The sequence below is a fragment of the Sebastes fasciatus genome, chromosome 6 (genome assembly GCF_043250625.1).
Source record: "Sebastes fasciatus isolate fSebFas1 chromosome 6, fSebFas1.pri, whole genome shotgun sequence".
Taxonomy (NCBI): Eukaryota; Metazoa; Chordata; class Actinopteri; order Perciformes; family Sebastidae; genus Sebastes; species Sebastes fasciatus.
This window is the reverse complement of record NC_133800.1, coordinates 35,188,339-35,210,987: the sequence shown is the minus strand read 5'-3', so window position 1 is coordinate 35,210,987 and position 22,649 is coordinate 35,188,339. Positions and strand designations below refer to the sequence as shown.

The 22,649-nt window shown below is 44.3% G+C and overlaps 1 protein-coding gene across 1 annotated transcript; it reads right to left on the bottom strand.

The window, feature by feature from the left end:
• Positions 1 to 13,666: 13,666 nt before the first annotated feature.
• Positions 13,667 to 20,897, bottom strand: LOC141769943 (putative G-protein coupled receptor 21). The gene is made up of 2 exons (XM_074639475.1): positions 15,606 to 20,897; positions 13,667 to 15,498 (listed from the first exon to the last, which is right to left on the bottom strand). The coding sequence occupies exon 1, from the start codon at positions 19,233 to 19,235 to the stop codon at positions 18,165 to 18,167; it is 1,071 nt and encodes a 356-aa protein (XP_074495576.1). The 5' UTR covers positions 19,236 to 20,897; the 3' UTR covers positions 13,667 to 15,498; positions 15,606 to 18,164.
• Between the last annotated feature and the right edge of the window lie 1,752 nt (positions 20,898 to 22,649).

The window sequence follows — 22,649 nt, the reverse complement described above, 5'->3', positions numbered from 1 at the left end:
GTCACGTGTTCTGTGCTCTATGATTGGACAACGGTGTCACATGTTTATGAATTAATCGTGTTCTGCCTTCGCCGTCAGAGACCGTAAGTTTTGAATGTGACCAATCAAAAGAGCGGACACATCAGCCACCATCTATTCCATCCCCGTCTCCAAAGACTCAAAAGTCAACTGGTCGAGCGAGAACGTGGAGAGGGTCGAGGGAGCGCCGTAGAGAGGGTCGAGCGAGCGCCGTAGAGAGGGTCGAGGGAGCGCCGTAGAGAGGGTCGAGCGAGCGCGTGGAGAGGGTCGAGCGAGCGCGTAGAGAGGGTCGAGGGAGCGCGTAGAGAGGGTCGAGCGAGCGCCGTAGAGAGGGTCGAGGGAGCGCGTAGAGAGGGTCGAGGGAGCGCGTAGAGAGGGTCGAGGGAGCGCGTAGAGAGGGTCGAGCGAGCGCCGTAGAGATGGTCGAGGGAGCGCGTAGAGAGGGTCGAGGGAGCGCGTAGAGAGGGTCGAGGGAGCGCGTAGAGAGGGTCGAGCGAGCGCCGTAGAGATGGTCGAGGGAGCGCGTAGAGAGGGTCGAGGGAGCGCGTAGAGAGGGTCGAGGGAGCGCGTAGAGAGGGTCGAGGGAGCGCGTAGAGAGGGTCGAGGGAGCGCGTAGAGAGGGTCGAGCGAGCGCCGTAGAGAGGGTCGAGGGAGCGCGTAGAGAGGGTCGGGGGAGCGCGTAGAGAGGGTCGAGGGAGCGCGTAGAGAGGGTCGGGGGAGCGCGTAGAGAGGGTCGAGGGAGCGCGTAGAGAGGGTCGAGGGAGCGCGTAGAGAGGGTCGAGGGAGCGCGTAGAGAGGGTCGAGGGAGCGTGTAGAGAGGGTCGAGGGAGCGCGCGGAGAGTACTTGAGTACTTTGATTGTTACTTTAATACTCCATATTGTACTTTTTCCACCACTACATTTATGTGGCAGCTTTAGCTACTAGTTCCTTTGCAGATGAGGCTTTCAATATAATGAGAATATAAAACACAACGCCTTGTTATACAGTAAATTAAACCACTCAACAGTAAAATGATCTTTAATACAGCGAGTTACATCATTAAAATGCTTCTGTGTTAATGGATCAGTAATCCAACAGTGTAATATACAACTGTTTTTTACTTTTATACTTTAAATACGTTCTTCTGATAATACTTTAATGCTTTTAAAGTCAAATGCAGGACTTTTACTTTTATTTCTAAACTGTGGTATTTGTACTTTTACTTCCTCACCACTCCCATGTTTTTGTTTTTTTAAACATTGATTTGAATTTTGTTGACTGCATCTCCGTCCTGCAGACAACACATTGCATCTCTGACGTCTCTAACTTCAACAAACACAGTAACTTTTCCCGGAATTAAATATTATCCCCTGCAGCTAAAAAACATCTTATTTTTACTTTGGTTATTTTCATGTTTTTGTTTCAGTAACTCTCTCCCATGACCTGGTGAAATTCGAGGAACTCTTCAGGCAGATAAGATAAAGTTGCATTAACCAAGAAGTGTTTGTTTTGTTCCTGGGAAGCCGACATGTCGGAGAGATATGAGTTTGATAATCGGCAGGCGTGTGACCGGAAAGCCGACAGGGAGGAGAAACACTGTCTCTTTCTCTGTCGTCCCTTTAGAAGACACACAGCCTCCTTACAAAGAGCAAGTCAAAGACCACTCACATGTTTGGAATACTTTCATGACACATTAAAACTGAAGTGCCGACATTCATCCTTTATTTTTCCTAAAATGGCTTGTTAGCGTTGTTAACACGCCTCATTTAAAACTGAGAAGCAGCAGCTGTTACAGTCTGAATGTTAAGAATGCTAACAGGCCACTTCAGGGAAAACCGCTTTAAAACAACGTCACTTGTTCTCCTGTTTGGTAACTCGCTCTGACTGATCGAAAACACACCCGAAGCTCGTTAAATAAATCACATTCTCGTATCGAGACATGACAACAACACGCTTTTTTATCAAGATCCAAAAATCAGCAGCCAAGTTGTGACTGGTGTTCCTGGTATGTAGCGTAGAGACACTGAAACTGGGCCAGAGGTTCTGACTATAGAGTTGAAATGTATGATTAGTTTAGCAGTGATATGGTTGTGTGTAATTATGCATTTCTATATGTGTTTCGTAAGATAAGATCTTTTTGAAAAGTGAGGACAGTTTGTGGGTTAAAAGGTAGAGGACACTTGATTCTTTTGATGTGTTGTGCAGAGCAATCAAAGTTTTAAGAAACTTATTTTAAAGGGACTATTTGTAACTTTCATAAATGCTTCTTAACAGCGACACCTGTGGCCGTGAAATCAACGAAAGTCAGCGTCGGGCTCGAGCTTGCTCTCTCTAAATCAGGGGTCTCAAACTCGCGGCCCGCGGGCCAATTGCGGCCCGCAAGACGATATTTTGTGGCCCCCACCTTGATATGAAAGTTTAATGTTAGTGCGGCCCGCAAAGTTTTTTTTTTGGGGGCATTTTTTCATTTTTATTGACAGGACAGTGGATAGAGTCTTGGAAAGGGGGGAGAGAGAGAGTGGATGCGGAAAAGGCCACAGGCCGGATTCGAACCCGGGCCGCCGCGGTCAGGACCAAGTCTTGTTACATGGGCGCCCGCTCTACCAACTGAGCTAACCAGGCGCCCTCAGCCCGCGAGTTTTATGTGAATGGCAGTTTGCCGTTGAAGGTCCCTTTGTTGCGCGAGCCCGAGCTGAACGAACCTACCAATCACACTGGGGTATATGGCTCCCGGGGGCGGGCAATCGGCCGGGCTTGATGCAAGCAGAGAAACATTTCACAACAACTATGGCGGCGCCCGTGTAACATCGCATAAGCTTGATTAAAGCTTGATTTATACTTCTGCGTGTAATCGACGCCGTAGCCTGACGTGCACCTCTCCAGACATGTAACTACACGTCGCGGCGACGCAGACCGCAACAGCTGTGATTGGTCCAGTCTCTCAGCGATGCTGAGCGGCCAGGACCAAGTTCTACTTCTCTCTGCCTCCATCTTTTCAATGTTTGTTCACACAAATCCATTCAGATATATTGTCTCTTTTCGGCGTTGCAGTAATGTCAGTAAAAGTTCTGTGGTTCAACAGTTATTAGCTCCAACTCCCTCAGTTTCTGTTTGTAGTACAAGAAGAAGAAGGAAACTCATAGAGACGCCGCCGCCAACTAGCGGTTTGGTGGTGTAATTGCAGAGCAACACAAACACAGCAGGCACAACTTTATTGCGGAGTGACACCAAGTGGAATGAATATATGTCTTTTTCAAAGCCTGCAGTGAAGAGAAAGGTTGGTGACGAGCACAGACAATTTCAGGAAAAGTGGGAGACGCAATAGAGGCCATGTTCAGAAGAACCGTTCATGTTCTTCAATGTTCCATTAATGTTCAGGACAGTTCATGTTCAGAAGAACCCATTCAAGTTAAAGAACTGTTAATAATGACGTTTGAGAAGATTTTTTTTTTTTTAACAAAGCTTTTTTTGTGGAATACCTGATGCGGCCCAGCCTCACCCAGACTCTGCCTCCAGCGGCCCCCAGGTAAATTGAGTTTGAGACCACTGCTCTAAATAGACATGAACGAGCATCGCTCAAAACAGTGAGGCGACACACGTCAGCTAAAACCACAATATCACTCTATATTTCAGCTGCTTGGCAGTAATGTTAGCTGACCAGACAAAGGTCTCTCCATGAATCAATGCTGATACTGTGTTTGCTTCTCCTGCCTCAGCGCAGGCTCAGGCAGCGGGGCTCTGCAGCGAGAAACTCGTCTTCCTCCGCCCACAGCCGGAGGAAGTTTTCTCGGAGGAAGTTTCTCTCTGCGGAGCTCCGTCACTTCACAAGACATTGGAAACCTCTGTTGGTCTGGAGGAGCTGCAGCAGTTATTTCTGCACAAACGTCCCCTGTACATTCACTAGATATTCTCAGAGCTAAACTAACTCTTCTGCAGTGTGGAGTGAGCGCGCGTTCACGTCTAGAGGTGGAGCGAGTACGCGAGAACGCGCGCGCTGTCTGAGTGAAGGCGAGCAGGCAGGGGAGCGGGGACGCCGGCAACACGCGAGCGCGCATGTGTCCCGACCCGCTACATTTATACGCTTAGAAAGTTACAAACAGTCCCTTTAAGTCTAATTTTGCTGCAAACATGTGTTAATTAGCAGGATTGTAGCACAACATGCGGTAGCCTGTACGTAACCACAGACAACCTGTGTGGATGTAGAGTTTATCGGGTGTTGTATCTCCCTCGTGTGTGTGCTAAACCAAAAGGTGTGTGTGTTTATCGGGGTTATGAATCAAATCCATGTTGTGGCCAAACGTAACACTGGTGACGGTGATGAAACTGGTGTACCGCCCACCTCTAGTGTAGATACAAGATTTTTAGACTCCTGTACCTTTAAGACCTTTAGTTTTAGTGCTTTGGGTCGTCATGAGTGTAGAAGTACAGTTTGTCATGAGTGTAGAAGTACAGTTTGTCTCTTCACATGGATTCCTTCACATGTAAATTGTCCAGTAATGTAATCTCCCTCAGAAAGTCCCTCCACAGTTAAAGAGAATAAACACGGTCACTGAGTTCCTGCTGCTGATGTAACGTCTTCAGAGTCTCTGTAGTTCAACCTGAGCTGCTCACCTTTGGTTTGTTTGCATATAAAACATCTAATGAGAGCATGAAGCATAAATGTTTCAAGATAAAACAGGTTCAAATAACCACAGAGGAAGTGTTTGTCAGTCAGACAACCTTAAAGTCATCTACTTATAGCTACGGTTGGTAATCCTGAGGAACTAGCAAGAGGACGCTAGATTTTTAAAAATGATCCAACCTGAAACCCAGCGCCGTGTTGGCAACTCTTTTCCAAAGAAAGTAGCTAGCAGCTCCAGAGGTCTCTAAATCTAGAGAGAAAGTCGCCAAGTCATCAACACTGAGAGTCCGTCTCTTCAGGCCTCGTCCAAAGACACTCCTCCCACTATTATCATGATGAACATGACTGTTGTTAGTACTCACAGCTGTCAAGCTATAGCTGCTTGTGGACGTGACATGCAATGGTTGCACGGGCAGAGTACACGCAGGTAGACGAGCAGGTAGCTCGTCCAATAAATTCAATATTAAAAAGGTACGATTTTTATATTGAAATTGTGCAAAATTAATCACCAACTGTTTTGATAATTGATTAATTGGTTTGAGTCATTTTTTAAGAAAAAAAGGCTGTTAAATGTGAATATTTTCTGGTTTCTTTACTCCTCTCTGATGTTACATGTCCACAGGATCCGTCCTTTCTACGCTTCCCATTCATTGTCTATATAAGCAGCCGTGCAATGCATTCTGGTAGCGTGGCGGCGCGATTCGAGAGACGGAGCGTCACGACGGCCGCTCCTTATTTGCATAAAGTCGAGGTCTAGGCTACATTATGCAAATCACGGGCGTCTGACGGGACTCGCCGCCTCTCAAAACTCCCGAGAATCTTTTAAACTAACCGTTGTCGATCCAAAATAAAGACAGATTTAGCAACTGCGTGGCTTATTTCTCAACTCAAATGTTTTCAGAAACACATTTCAGGGAACTATTTTGGTGATATAAGAAGAGAAGAAAGTTTCCAAACGAGCCTCCATGTTGTTTCCGGTTTGAAAGCTGGGAGCAGCAGCCCACGGAGAGAAAGCATTCTTCCAATCAGGAGCCGAGTGTGTTGTGTCTAGTGGCGGTCCACCAAGCGTCCAATGCGTGGGAAGCGGCGTGTGCCCTCGCGATAAAAAAAACGCCCCACTGGACACATACCATGACAGTAAACTGAATATCTTTGAGTTGTGGACAAAACAAGACATTTGAGGACGTCATCTTAGGCTTTGAGAAACACTGATCATTTTATAAACCAAACAACTAATCAATTAATCGAGAAAATAATCAACAGATGAATCAACAGTGAAAGTAATCTTTAGTTGCAGCCCTACTGTAAATAATAATGCAACGAAAGTTTCGTTGAAATGGATGAGAAAGCTGATTGGATTAGATACTGCTGTTTATTTGAGCATCCTGTGAACATTATCCAGGTTTTTAGGGGGTTTCTATGATATTTTGGGACAAATTAATCAACCTAAAATGACAAAATGAAAGAATTACAACCTTTCTATCTGTTTTACACTTCAGCCTGAAGACCGTTGCTGCTCTCTGCCTTTGTAGGGTAAAAAAATAAAATGACTGTAATGAAAACATCAACTTGACCACAGAGAAAGACAGAGAGAGAGAGAGAGAGAGAGAGAGAGAGAGAGAGAGAGAGAGAGAGAGAGAGAGAGAGAGAGAGAGAGAGAGAGAGAGAGAGAGAGAGAGAGAGAGAGAGAGAGAGAGAGAGAGAGAGAGAGAGAGAGAGAGAGAGAGAGAGAGAGAGAGAGAGAGTGTAGGAGTGAGTGAGCTGGAGAAGAATGACAGGAAGTCAGAATACTGAAGAGAAGGAAGCCAGAGGTTCCCACCACAGACCTCCAGACCTCCAGACCACCATACACTGCTAGAAATGTCTATAAAGTGGTCGACCTACAACTATTACAGAAACAAACTGAGTACTTTTACTCTGCTACAAGAATCTGAATATTGTTCCAAACCTAACGTGGTAATAATTGATGATTTATGGATGTTGAGGAGCTACATTAATATTAGCGGCAGATATTTTTTGCAGCGTAGTGTTCTTTGGCCGTGATAATCATCAGTGTTTATATTGTCTCTATTTCTGGTTATCAGGGGCTCACACACACACACACACACACACACACACACACACACACACACACACACACACACACACACACACACACAAACACACACACATATCAATAAATAAATACAAGCACCAAGATTACATCATGCTGCTATTAATGAATGCTATTTTTGTCAACTGTAAACCTGCAACACAGAAACAGCGAAAGGTTCACACTACTTCAGAGATCTACAGGCGGAGGTTTTCAGATTACTGCTGCATTAATGTGTATGTTGAATTTTAACTTCTTTATATCCTGTTGGCTAGTTTAATCTACAGCAATGCATCATGGTCTATAAAATCATCAGATGTTTGTGGCGTCGCTGTCCTGTGAGAACCACGTATCTCTAAAAAAGTCAGAAAAACAGCCTGTTTTCAGCTTTGTGCAACACATTCTCACTCCAAACTCGTCAAATACCGCCGTTTGGTCAGCGCCCCTCGGCATCGGAGACCGACGCACAGGGAACCCGTTGCGCTAATTTTGGACGAACCAGGGACGGCGTGTCAATATACGCTCGTTACATGCATAGTGTGCTTTCAAACTAAATTTCTGTTTTCACAGGAAGTTAGGTTTAGGCAACACAACCAGTTAGGTAGGTTTAGGAAACGGTCGTGGTAGACGTTAACTTCACTGACGATTCACGTGACTCACGGGCCTGGTGATGCCGACGAGTCACGTGACTAAAGACTGACGTGACGAAATAAGTCAGCGTTGCTTTTAGTTTCACACGGGACACAAACAAAGGCATCCTGGTTGAAAGTCTTGTGTGTGTTTACTGCTTTTATTGTGGTAGTTTGAGTAACGCGACATCATATCCGTTCCGTATCCGTCAACCAAAACAAACCTCAGAAAGTAGAAAACGTTGGAGGGTCAGCGTGGATACGACCTGCACCCTCACATGTTAAATCCAGCGTGGTAAACACTACACATCCAGTAAAGGATGGAAACACTTTGGGTTTCACACATTGACAGGAAAAGCAGAGCTAGACATCACGGCTAACGCTGCATGCTAACTTCTAAAAAACAGGCCAAAATACGTCTGAAAATAAGCCGGAACAAAGGCTGAAAAAAGTCTGGAAAAAAAGCTGAAATATGTCCGAAAAATGGCACAAAAAAGGTCCAAAAAAGGCCAAAATATTTCAGAAAAAAGGCCGAAATATGTTCAAACAAAAGTCAGAAATACGTCCGAAAAAGGCCGATATATGTCTGAATAAAAGTGTGAAAAATGTCTTAAATATTTCCAAAAAAAAGTCTGAAAAATGCCTGAAAAATATCCGAAAAAAATTCTGAAAAAGTTAGCAGGAAACGTTACGGTGACGTGCGGTCGAGCCGGCCGTCGCTCTTGTCTCCGTGGTCAAATGGGCCGACGCTACGACTGTAGAGCACCCAGATACTGATATTTATCTTCAAGCGGCCCCGATGGAGCTGACCATGGATGGATAAAGAGAACGGAGCTGACGGGAGAGCTAGAGACCACCTTGGAGAAGTTAGAGGAAGTAGACACGTGGGACTACGTCCGGTTTTCAAAATAAGGTGTTAACAAAGGGAACTGTATACACAAAATATAATATATATACAATCTCTGACTACATACATGCTGAAAATCAAAGCTTTTTACTGGATTAATTTAGATATTTTTCAAATTAAAAGTCCCGAGAAGTGTATGATTCAGCTTTTTCCCTATGGTCTAGAAAAGTTAGTCTAAAGTTTAAAAAAAAATCACAATAAATCGTAATATCAAAACGCATTGCAATACTTAAAAATAACAATACATATCAAATTGGCACCCAAGTATCGTGATCGTATCGAAGCGAATAGAAGTATTTAGTTGTACAGTACTTGAGTAAATGTACTTAGTTACATATTCCACCACTATCTGTGTTTCATTGACCCCGACTGCTGAACTTATTATGCTTCTCAGAACCGTTCACGTTATATAACTGCAGTCTTTGTGTCTGTGGTGTATCTGAGCATATCTATCTGGCTGTGTGAGTCTACATATGTCTGCATGTGTGTGTGTGTGTGTGTGTGTGTGTGTGTGTGTGTGTGTGTGTGTGTGTGTGTGTGGTTGCAGTCAGGTGAGTCGTCCTGGCTCCAGGCTCATTTCCTCGGCTCTAAGAATAACCGGCAGCATGAACGGGCTCTTTTCACTCTCTGATTACAGATAGGAGACCTCCACCTTCTTATCGGCCAGGTTCACTGGCGTTACAACACACACAAACACACACACACACACTGCAAAGAATTACACTATTCAGTCATTTTAATCTTGTTTCCATGCTTACACCAGACACAAGATTTATTTATTTATTTTTTATGCTGCTGCTGAGGTTTCTTTTTTGATTTTTTTTTTAATGTTACACAAACAACACAATTTAAAAAAATAATAAAATACAATATTTATTTATTCACTTTTCAGATTAAAGAATAAAGGGACTGATAAAATTATCTAATTTTGAAAAAAGACAAATTAAATTAAATGACAATAAATGAATTAAATAGTAAATTATGTATATAAATCTTTATCTTCTCTCTTGCAAATTCTCATAAATTTACTAAAAATCAGTCACCAAAAGGAGGACTAACGGGCTTTCCTGTTTCTCATAATGCTGCTTAATTAACTCTATTATTATTGACTGACTGAGCCACGTCTCCACAGAGCCTCTTCCTGTAAAGTGACTGTTTCATTACAACAAAGCAGCGCCCACATTAGTGTCATTAACAGCGCAGTGCGGCGGAAACACAAAGAGCATCCTGGGAGGAAAAGAACGAGCCGCTAAGTGTTTGAATTACAGCAGCGAATAGATGATTATAGATGAGTGTTGCTGCTGAACGCGGGCCCAGAACCACAACCGGGTGATTATTACAGTGATAACTGTGTTAGGAAATGAAGAGGTGTTCCGAATTTAGTATCCATTTTGGAGAAACAGAATCACTCCTCTATAACACAGAGGATCTAAATAGCACGACATTACGCCTGTTAAGAGGACACATTTTAGCCTTTTCACGTGTCAACAAAACCACTTACTCTGGTTTAGAAACAACGTCATGGTTGGACTTAGGTATGCACCAAAACCGATACCAGTATCGGGTATCGGGTCCGATACTGTGCTCATGTACTCGTACTCGCAAAACAGCTCTGATACAACAGCACCGATACCACTTTAAAGCAGCGTGACGTTAACCTCTCGTCACCATTTTTCGGGTCCTATCGCACGCGCTCACACTCCGCCTCCCAGAAGTTGCGGGTCAGACGGGCCGGTGGTGTGCCCGACTCCGCGGGGCCGGGATCCCACGTCAGGCGGCGCCGCGCCGGCCCTCACTTTCATTGTGCCATGGGGTTTTGCTTGCAACCTCTGACTCGCACGTGCATTAGACTCCTTGGGGTCAGGTGGGTTGCAGACATCACCGCAGACCCCTGGTGCCTTTTACGTGGGCCGAGCCCCGCCCTGGGGACACAACACGGTTGGGGCGACACTTTGTCCACGGCCCCGGGAAGCACCTTCGCCCCGAGCCTTTCCAATCCGACCTAGAGCCGGTGGCGGCGCACCGACTCGTATGCGGGACTCCCCAGCCTGCCGTGTGTCGCTCACACCCTCCAGCTGGCTGTTAACGAGGGTCTTTGGGCACAGAGAAGTACTCGTATCGTTACTCGGTACCGGCGAGTACCCAAATGTAAGTACTTGTACTCGGTCTGAAAAAAAGTGGTATCAGTGCATCCCTAGTCAGAAACCAACCTTGTTGTGAATCGGTGAATTGGGTTTTATTCCAACACTATTAGCTCATGTTCATTCCTCAAAACTCACATTAATGTCAACAAGTTCAACGATATTCAACAGTGAGTTTTGCTTTCCTGCCAGCAGACGTCACATTTGTCAGATCTCACGTTGTGAAATGATAGTGTGTGGGCAGAGGAGAGCCGAGCCGGACCGGACCGTTCCAAGCTAAATACATAAAATCCCCCCCCCCAGCCGACCCTCCTTCTCTGCTCTCAGTCCTGGTCCAAATTTGGCCTCACTGCTGGCCTCTGTGAAAAGGCATTTCCCCCTGAGGGGGGGGCTCTGTGTAACTTTTGACTGCAGTCTGAGTCTGACAACATGGTGATTTTCCCACAGGAAAATAAAAACATAAACTTTGACATAACATGTTTTTGAATGAGGGGATCAAAGCTGTGAGAGAAGGAGAGGCATCGTGGGATCCGTGTTGTGCCACGCAACAAACTCAACGTACAGCAGGAAGCAGCTGACATGAGATCCTTACTTATACATAGCAACGGTCTGTTATACATAGCAACGGTCTGTTATACAGAAATTACAGACCCCAGAACGCCGTGATTGACCAATCAGAATTGAGTATTCAACACAGCCGTGTAATAATTAGAGATAACGGGTCTAAAACAGTCAATTAACTGATTATCCAAATCGACAGAAAACATGGCAAATATCTGATAATCAATACATTTTTGTCATTTTTCAAGAAAAAGGTGAAAATGTCACTTGTTCCAGTTTTATTATTAACATAAATATTTAATGATTTTCTTATTCTTCTATGTTAGTACTACGGGTGTCAATCAATTAAAATATCTAATCATGATTAATCGCATGATTGCCCATAATTAATCATGATTAATCGCAAATTAATTGCACATTTTTTACTCCTGGGTACCCATAGAACCCATTTACATTCACATATCTGGAGGTCAGAGGTCAAGGGACCCCTTTGAAAATGGCCATGACAGTTTTTCCTCGCCAAACGTTAGTGTAAGTTTGGAGCGTTATTTAACCTCCTTCACTACAAGCTAGTATGTCATGGTTAGTACCGATGAATTCTTTAGGTTTTCTAGTTTCATGATACCAGTGTCTTCATTTTAGCTTTAAAACTGAGCTGCTACAACCTAAAAATTGCAGGGTGCGTTAATGTGTTAAAGAAATTAGTGGCGTTATAACGAATTTGCTTTATTATTATTATTATTATTGCGTTAACTCTGACAGCCCTGGTTATCTTATTATCAATATTTTATTTTGTTCTCCAAAACCATCTGTTCATCACACTGTTTTCAGAGAGAGCATGAAAATACTATCAATATACTTCAAACCAAAAATATTATTATTGGCTTTTAGAAAGCCTTATTGATCAAAACCCAGTTCCATCCGTCTGTATCAACACAAATCAACATTAGTGTTGGACGACATGTTGAAGCCCGGAAAACACAGCTCGGACCAACTCACCGGAAAAATCCCACATTGTACTCGGGAGATTAGATGCTCGCTCTCTCTCTCTCTCTCTCTCTCTCTCCTGATCAATAACTTTCATGTGAGCCTAATCAATTCTATCAAACAGTCGCATCATGTGAGTACAGCAGGGACAGAAAAAGAAAGAGTCATGTGAGCCGAATAAAGCAGGACTCTCTGCTGAGAGACACACTGGAGACAGAGACAGATAACATGTGTTACTAAAAAACATCTGGAATCAGATGTTAGTAGGACGAAATATCTAAAACTTACCTGTCAAGCGAGGAATATTTTTTTTTTTCACGTGATTTTGTATTTTTGGGGAGTCAAATTTAACCTATTTGTTCCCGCAACTGAAATTTTAAATTTGCCTAAGCACGAATGTGAAGAAATTAAAAAACAAATTGGTCAAACCGTTACTCATACTAAAGCTATTATTTGGGCACTACTGGTTTTGCAATAGACTCTAAACATTATATTTTAGGAATAAACAGTCGTCCCATGTGCCCAAATACTAGATCTAGTATGATAAGAAAATCGCTGAAGGAGCAGTACAGGTTATAAAATGATAAATCAAGGCCCAGTAACAGCAGCTTTCACCATCAATCAATTCATAAATCTTCAGTTCAACAGATTTGCTCGCCAGTAAACTCAAATGTCTCACGTCGAGTTCAACTTTGGTGAACTTCTACACACAAATTTGCACCGCTGACCAGAAGCAAATCATCTTGACAGAGACGACCTTTGAGGGAAACAGAGAATTATCCAAATTAAATAAAATTATGAGAGATTTCCTGCTGCGTTGCACCATAAATTCATATTTTAGGTAATTCTGCCAGAGTTCAAACTGTACCACAACACGACAGAACCTATTTACATTCACATATCTGGAGGTCAGAGGTCAAGGGGCCTCTTTGAAAACGGCCATGGCAGTTTTTCCTCGTCAAAATTTAGCGTAAGTTTGAAGCAATATTTAACCTCCTTCACGACAAGCTAGTATGACATGGTTGGTACCGATGGATTCATCAGGTTTTATAGTTTCATATGATACCAGTATCTTCAGCTTTAAAAGACTTAAATTTGGGACATTGGTTGTTAAATCTGGGACAGTTGAAAGAATTCGGGACAGCTGCGGGACACTGAGGGGAAAAAGTTAATGTTGAGTCCTGTAAGATTCAAACCAGTAAAGTACAGCCATAAAGTTTTGGTTACCACACCATGAGGGGTTCAACCAGATGCAATCCCATTCCTCCTCCCATCCTGTATTCAGGGCTGTTGAGGGGTTGAGGAAGCAATAATTAATCCTGATTAGACAGACTTTCAGAGAGGCCTTCCCATCTCTACTGTAATATATATACTGGAAAAACAAAGTTCGGAAACTTGTGTTTGGTGGATTATTTCTCTGTTGTTACATTGCTAATGGTCATTGTATTTTACATCGTTGTAAAGCCTGTTTATTTACCTTCGCAATGATGTCCAACTTGTAAGGATCATGCATTTGTGGGAGGAGCAGCACAGCTGATTATGTGGGTAGCGCCCAAGAAAAATTTGACAAAATGCTCTTCCAATGGTAAACGATGTAAAATACAATGACCATTAGCATTGGAACAGAGAAATAATCCACCAAACACAAGTTTCCGAACTTTGTTTTTCCAGTTTAGTTTGATGGTGCATTTTTTAGGTTTTCTGGTACCAAATCAATCCAGAACACAGAGTCAGAACATCTCACTTTAATCAGACGATTACACCTCCCTATTTACAATAAATCTGCAGCAACTTGTTCAGATCACATGCTGAGAATTAAGATAATGAAAGCCCTTTCATTCGGATCTTTATTCTACTATTATTGAGCTGTTGTGGTTTGAGGGAACACCAGCGAGCTGTATTGCACTGACTCCCAGCAGCATCGCACCGCTGTCGAGGAAAAATAACGCAAATAAAGTATCGTACTGTAATTTTCTATGTTAAATGATGCTTTAGCTCTTGAAACTCTGTTTGTTTTGCAGATTTGCGTCATTTTGTCCCGACAGCAGCGCCAGGAGGAGATCACAGGCAGGCCATGAACAGGAGCTCTTTCTCCCCCCTCATAAGAAAACACGATAAGCCGTCTGAGTTGCACAACAGTAGTCGGGATGCTGAGACGAGGAGGACAGTCAGTAATATAAATTGCTCTCAGTAGCATCATGAGACAGAGACATCGATCCAGACTGAATCATGCAGGAAAAAGTCTGTCAGCGGAGCATCTTCCACAACCAACTGAGCAGGGATCAAACGTGTCATCATCACTTTGCAGGAAAGTACATTTTCATATCAGTTACATAACACATACATAGAAAAATGTTATATAAATAGAACATATAGGGGGGCAGCGGGGGTCGGTGGGGAGGTTCGATCCCCCCGACAGCAGCTGGTGTGTTCGTCTTACCGCTAAACACTGAACCCTAACCGTACTCTGACCTCTGACCCTTGAACCACGGTGGTGAAATGTGGCGTCTCTCTAGAGGGAAAACGTAACAGACAATTACTCAGCTGCTTTTAAAGTCACAATGACGTCACAAAAATAATACATCTACAGCGCTTTTAGAAAGGTGCTGAATAAAAGTATGGCTTTTCCTGAAAAAATTATGATTGTGAATTAATAATTTTTTTAATTTTGACAGGTCCAAAATGAATGTTTTGTTCATCTCTGTGGAGGATATCTGACGTTTAGTTCCCACTTCTAACATGGATTGTGAGCCAATAGTTAAACAACGTTGGTGTTTCTGGGTCATCGGTTAGTGTGGAAGAAGAGAGATTGACGGTAAGTGTCTGGCAACAACTTGTTGTGAAGTGAATGCAATGGAACGACGGAGGGAGAACGCGACATCTAGTGGCTGAATGTCATCAATGTTATCAATAGCACCTTTAATTTGAACATCTAAAAGTCAATGACAAACGGACAAACGTCATCTGCTGAGGAAGATCAGTGTGATACAACTGAAAGCTCCAGATCAACTACTAAATGGGCCTTGTGGGGACTTTTTCCAAGGTCAAGAACAAAGTCTCAAACTTGCTTTTAAAATGATTTCTCTTGTGGTAATATACACATAAAACATAACATGTATATTTTTCAAATTTTCACGTATTTTTACATCAAAGTAAACATCTGGATACGTTTTAAATCATATTTAATACAATTTATGGCAACATTTTTGTGGCCACCCTACAGAGCGGCTAAAGGCCAGCCAGGAAACTGTGATGAGTTGAACCACCTTCACATTAGCACAGAGCAAACATCACACCTACTAGAGATGGGCCGATTCACGGTTTTGCCGGTCCGGTCCGGTGTACGAGCTTACACCCGTTTGATTTTATGCAAACCGGCCGAACCGACATTTGTCTTTATGACACGTTCTGGCAAACTGAAAAGTAGCCGACATCAGCAACAGGTGCCGACTGCGTCACGGCGCTAAATCCAGCTTGTATTGCATTATTGATAAGCAATATGACAACGTGATTAACATAATATTATGTTTGTTTATAAACGGACTAAAGGAGCCACTAGTGTCTGACAGGCCGTGCGTGAATTACTGCCGAGCCAGGACAGCAACATGAAGGAGATTCTATTTCAGTAGAGGGGGGAAGGGGCGCACGGTGCATGTTGTGTTTGTTTACTAGAAAGTTCATGTGTTTTTTGGGGTGACGAGACAAGACGGGCTTCAACCAGACAGTGTATTGCAAGGCTAGTGGGCCGCAACGTTGGTTGAGTGCGATCGAGAGAGAGAGAGAGAGAGAGAGAGAGAGAGAGAGAGCGTGTGTCACAGACCGACAGTGAGTTTGAAGTTATCAGTAACGTTATAGCAGTGCAGGGTGTGTACAGTTTAGACTCAGTGAATAAATGCTACAACTCCTCAAGACCCAAGCCAAGCTCCTGTGTCTTGCCACCTGCTGGTTAAAGTGAAGGAGGTTAGCCCCAAATTTAGCGACAACTTCGACCCAGAATGGGCTGTTAAGGTGGACTAGCTATTCTCATTTTAGTGACAAGCTGCTTCTCCGAGTTTTGATGGAGCAGCTGCAGAGTCAAGTGCAACACTTAGTGGTAAAATTCAGTATACTGGTCCAGTGTTTGGCTTAAAATCAAACCGCTTTGAATCCCTCACCCTGTGTTACCTTGAATTATGTAAGAAACTTTGGGTTTCTCTCATGTCTCCACGGTGAACAAAGAATAAAAAAACAGCCACATCATGCATCTATTTTCACCAAAAACATACTATTTAAAACACTTCAGCTGATATCGTCTCATGCACGGAGGAAGGTCAGGTTTTTTGATTCTCCGTTCACAATGGAGGCGTGAGAGAAAAACTAAGTTTTCTTTAAGAATTCAAGGTAACACGGGGTGAGTAACTGATATACAAATGGTCATTTTATGGGCTACGTATTAACACTAACTTGATATAACTCTCTTCTTAGTTGTCTGTTTCACTTACAGTAAATGAAACAGACGGCTCTTTAACCTTTTGGCTATTTGTGTCTGGTTGGCAGCGATATTTATTAATGTGAACTTTCCCCAATAAATAAATAAAATCACAACACCAGAGTGTTGTAAACTGTGGTTTGGTTTTTCAGCTCAGTTTTATAATTTACTGACATTTTAGCATGCTGTTTCCACAGAAAATACACATTTCTATGACTTTTTTAGATAGTAAAAAATAGAAATGTGATTTTGCCTTTGAAAATACCGTTGTATGCTGTTGTTTTAAAATGTCCCCTTATTGGATCTAAGGAGCCCAAACCGTCCAAATACTTTTGGCCATAGTATGTTTTTGTTTTTCTTCTTCTTTTTTAACCACAAATATGTCAAATTCAGGAGCAAGACGCTCTCAGAAACCATTTCATTGTGACTTTAAATCCAAACTGCATCTTAAATCTTCGTGCAGTATATAAAGAAACACTTCTTCTTCTTCTCAACACTAGTGTCTCGAGTGTAGCACGTCAGACCTCTTGGCTGTGACAAATAAATTATCTTATAAAACACAACACTTCATCCACAAAACCATTTGTACTCCCGGAGGTCTACTTTACAGCAGGAGGCCCCTTTAGCCGCTGTTTAAATATTTAAACTCTTAAAGTATATTTACATGAAGCCACAAGCGGTCACTGGCTCTCAGAAAAAAAAGTGCTCTGACCCTCTCACAGGCTCGTGATGCACGGCGATAACACTTATCCTCCACTTCACGCTGATCTGAACGGCTATCGGCTGCTAGAAGAGAAGACGTTACAGATCACAATGAGTCTTTGCATCGAGGCAGACAGCAGACAAGTCGGGAGGTGATTATCTTAAGACGCTATGTGGCTTGTGATTTAAGAGTCATGAAGGCAAACAGCCCGGAGGCTTAACAAAGAACTGCTGATAAACCTGAGGAGGAAACAAACAGAGAATACAACTCTCCAAATAAATAGTATTGTCTCTTTGACGAGGATACGCCGCGACCTTAGAAAGTAAAGCTAATTCTTAAAATCAACTATTTCATGTGAAACCAGAGACTGTGTAAACATACCTGGAGCTTCCCACTAACACCCAGCTTCAAAAGAGAGGAATAAAAGCTCCGAAACAGACCTCAATCTTCTCTCTGGGAAAGTCCATCCGACACAGTTTAACTCTCACAGGCTGATTATCAGATGAATGATTTTTCATTAGCTCATTAACTCATTAGCATCTGGAGTTCCCTGGAGGGAAACATCTGTTTCAAGTGTTTTAATATGTTTTTTTTGCATCACCTATTTCTACCCTGAAAGAACCAAGAAGACAGATTTTTTTCAGTCAGGATTGAAAAGATTTGAAACATTTTTTGCATTTCAGAGGATCGAACAACACAAGTCGTGCTGTGCTTTCCTTTTTTTTTGCATCTGGGAGTTGTTGAGTCAGTGCAGGCAGGATGTGAATCCTACAGTCTATCGTCATCAATGTTAACCTTCTTCCCTCCGCGTCGTCAGCTTGTGATCTTTGCAGCATCACACTGAAGAGCGTTCAAAAAAACCTCCACAAAATCAGCCTTTGAGACAACCGACGGGCATCTGCACGGGCACCTCGCCGTGCTCCGTGCAGGGGGGTCCTCAACACATTTCACTGCGGGACCAAAAAGCCCTGTGTCATGCTACGCAGCTGAGAGCCAAGTAAAGACACAGAGACGCCGCCAAAGTGACCAAACCGAATCCTTCGCCGTCGTCGGGGCCTCATACTTGGCATCGAGGGTCCGGTCGCGGGCCGGCGGGAGCTAGAGCCTTTTTGGCGTCCACGCAGCCGAGGCAGGAGGGAAACAACGGGCTGAAGAGGCGGCCGAGGCCTTTCCGGAAGACGCTGTTGGAGAGGCTGTAGATGAGACAGTTACAGAAGCTGTTGCTGATCGCCAACCACGTTGTGAGGAAGGACGCCACCTTGTGGTGATACAGCTCGGCGCTCTCCAGGAGGAAATAGAGGATGTACGGCATCCACAGCACGTAGAAGACGCTGGTGATGCGGAACAGCACCATGGCGTAGCGTTTGTCCGGGCAGCCCTCGCAGCGCTCCCCGCGCTCGCCTTTGTCGCCCTCCGCCTGCGAGCTGAAGCGGGCGTGGCGCTGGGTGATCTCCCTCGTGTGCTGCCGGCAGATCCGGAATATACTCCCGTAGGTGAAGCAGACAGTGAGCGCTGCCGGTGCGTAGAGCAGCGCCACGATGAAGGTGCTGAACCCCGGGTTGGTCTTCCAGGAGTCGGCGCACCACTGAAATATGTCCCCGTGGTAACCGGGCTTCCCCCAGCCGAAGAAGGACGGCAGGAAGATCAACGCGGAGTAAACCCAGATGAGGACGATGCACACCCTCAGCCGGCACGGCGTCACCAGCGTGGCGTACGACAGCGGGCGGGTGATGGCGATGTAGCGGTCCACGCTGATGCACGCCAGCGACGCCATAGAGACGCTCTTCAGCACGGACACCATGTAGCCGAACGCCTTGCAGGTGAGCTCCTCGTTCAGGCCTCGGAGGTAGTGGAGCAGCGACAGCGAGGGCACCAGGCAGCTGACGCCCACCAGCAGGTCGGCGTACGCCATGGTCTGGATGAAGTGGCTGGTGGTGTGGTGGTGCAGCAGCGGGGCGCAGTGGAAGACGAAGATCACCACCAGGTTGCCGGCGATGATGAGCACGGTGAGGAAGAGGATGATGACCACCTCTAGCACGCAGGTGTCCAGGCTGCGGGAGTAACCCACGGCGCCCAGCAGGCAGAACGGGGGAGAGCCGCTTTGGTTCACATCGGAGGAAGAGTTCATGTTTGGACTGGAGAGAGGGGGAGGGAGCAGGAGGGGGGGGCGGTTTCAGCTCAACGCATCCCCAAGTCTGTTTTCTAATCCTGAAGTTGCTCCAAAAACAAAGAGTGCTCCTGTTCTTCTTAAATCAGCATCTTTTCTCCGTCAGCGGGCAGCGAGCCCGTCCTTAAAGTAGCAGTAATCCATCGGCGGGAGCACAACGCAGCCTGCTGCTGCTGCTGCTGCTGCTGCTGCTGGGAGGGAAATATGTGCATGTGTGCAACCTCGCAAAAAAAACATAGAACAAGAGATGCCAGTCTGATGCTGCAGTGCAAACCGTCCTCCCCTCGCAGCTGTTTATCATACCCTCCCACCCTCCTTACCCCCTACCCTCCACCCTACCTCTCGACTGCAAATCCTGAGGTAAGCACTCTGCTCCGGCACGCTGCCACCAAAAGAATCCAAGCATCCACTTCCGCCCTTTGCAAAAAAAACAATGCTATGAAATTCCCGGCAGCTCCGACGTTAACGCTCCTCCACGCTGACACAAGCAGGAGAGTCCAAACAAGCAGGAAGTGGCGGCTTCGTCCACGGTCCGCTGACGGAGGATGAACACACACTCCTTCACACACACACACGGCGTCTGGAGTCGTGGAGGCAGGCGAACATCCAGATGTGATGGATAATGTCACCAGGATCTCTTCTTCTGTGAAGCTTCTAGTGAGGCTCAAGAGACAGCCGGCTGACTTCCAGTGTGTGTGCGTGTGTGTGAGGAAGAGACTGTGTATGCATGAATGTGTGTGAGAGAGAGAGATCAGGGAGGCAGGCAGTAAACTGCCTCTCCTCTCTGCTGTGGTGGCAGTAGTGATGATGCAGCGCTGCTTCCCTCTCCTCCCCACCGCTCTCTCTCTCTCTCTCTCTCTCGTTCCCTCCCCTCCTTCCTTCCCTTTCTCTTCGCTCCCTCTTGTTCTGCCTTTCCCCATTTTTTTAGTCGACTCTCCTCCTCTTCCTCCCTCCATCTCCTTTGAATCTTTCCCCCACTGTCACTGTATTGACACTGTACGACTGCAGGAGAACCAGTTTGGATGAAGACAGTAACAGTATCCCAGTATGTATGGATCTGTTTGATTTGCTGATGGTTACATAACAGCATTTTAACAGCTTTTCAGTTATTTCAATGTGAAGCAGGTCCAAACTACACAATTAAATATAATCCCATAAATGTTAAGGTCTAGAAAAAAATATAATATATACCACATTTAGAGTGAACGGCTTTTTAATTTTGTAAATCTGTGAGCTTCACAACAACAGACTAAAACATCAGTCATAATAGACCTTTGCTATTCTATAGGGCTGTCAATCGATTCAAATATTTAATCACGATTAATCGCATGGTTGTCCATAGTTAATAACAATTAATCACAAATGAATCGCATATTTTTTAACTGTTCAAAATGAACCTTAAAGGGAGATTTGTCAAGTATTTAATACTCTTATCAACATGGGAGTGGGCAAATAAGCTGCTTTATGCAATTCTAAATCAGAAATTGATCAAAATTGGCTTACAATCTCAATCATTGAAATCAAAAGCAGGATAGATGATTTTTTTTTTTCTCTCCGACCCCAGAAAATACAGCTGTACTCAAGAAATGCAACAGCCTTCACATTCATGGTTAAAACTATAAACCAGCACAATTCCCAACATCAGCCACCATTGTTCTGAACAGACCCATTACATTACGAACACTAACAAAAGGAACATTTGCATTTTGGAACATCAAAACAGCAAACTTAAACTACTGAGTCCAGCACTCCTCCCTGTCGCTACGATACTCAGGTCACTTCCTGCATGCCTATCCAAACTCCTGCAAACTGAACTGGAGTAATTTTTGTCAAAATTGTCACGTAGTGTAGTTACATCTCTGAGAAATCCACGCACAAAAGGTGAATAGAAATGTGTAGCAAGCGACACAACGAGGCTGTTGTTATTCTCCAAGCCATTAACAGCAAAGAGTGTAGAAGCAAACAGACGAAACTCCGGTGTTTTCATGACAACACCCACTGACGCCATTTTGGACTGAAACACTAATTTATAATGTTTTATTGCTCCACAGAAAGAAGAATATGACAACAGATTAGAAATTATTTTGTTTTACTTTTGCACGGCACTTTTTAGGCAGATCTTTTACTGGCGTCTGGTCGTCCCTTTCAGACCAAAATGACGGAAACGTAGCTCTGCTGCTGGGAGCTGATGTTGCAGTATACGTTCTTTGATAACAGTACAATATAGAAAGCTGGTTGGAGTTTCTGGAGTTTTTGTCTGCCTACTATACTAATATCCATTTTGCTACATGAGATTAAATCACCATTTATTTCCTTCAATTCTTTTTAAAACATTTTTAAAACCATCACTCGTGCAGAACTGGATCACTAAAACTGATAGGGTTGCTGTTTTTATTTATTTATTTTAGCTTGGTTGTGTCTTATTGATGTTTCTGTGGCTGTTAATGTGAGCAGTGAGCTGTGAGGACTGTATAAAAGGAGATTAACATATGGTAGAAAATGTGATGAAGGATGGATTATACTGTAGATTAGGGAAGCCTTTGGATCAAATTGAACATTTAATTTCCTAATTTAGGAAGTAACATTGTTTCAACATCATCACACCTCAGATCAGTAGATTTTGTAACATTTAGTGGATGTATATCAGCCATGGTTTTGTTGTATTTCCTCTCATCCTCCTCTTCCTCTTCACTGTTTCTGTCACTGTACGTCCCTCACGTCTCTGTATCCACTCCATCCTCGTCTCCGTGGACCCCCTCACCGCTCCTCGGAGGAAGAGGAAGCCCCCCCCCCACCCCTTCCACATCTATTAGCCAATGAGCAGCGAGCAGGTTTCCATCTCCACAGAGACCGCTCACGCCCACCCACGTGCTCACTCACACACACACACACACACACACACACACACACACCCTCCCCGGCAGGCTTCCCTCAAGTAGGAATCGTACGGCAACACACACCTGTTCAGAGACACAGCGGGGAACACACACACACACACGCACACACACACACACACACACACACATATATCAGAGGAGAATAAAGTGAGGTGAATCTTTTGATTAAGAGAGGAGAATTCCTGCAGCGTCCAATGAAAGGAGAGACGGATGAAAAGATGGAAGATGGAGGATGGAGGAGAGAGGAGAGAGGATTGAGCCGGTAAAGGTGTGATGGAGACGACAAGACTGATGTCCACACACACACACACACAAACGCACGCACGCACGCACGCACGCACGCACGCACGCACGCACGTACATTTTGAACAGATTAAAAATGTGCTACAATCCTGCTAATCAACAAATCTTTGCAGTAAAATGAGACTTAAAATCAGGTTCTTCTTCACCTGAATTCAGTGCATTTTTGTCTTGTCCA

What these genes read in the sequence shown, in the direction of transcription:
- LOC141769943 (XM_074639475.1), bottom strand. Translation starts at nt 19,235, where the DNA reads ATGAACTCTTCCTCCGATGTGAACCAAAGCGGCTCTCCCCCGTTCTGC.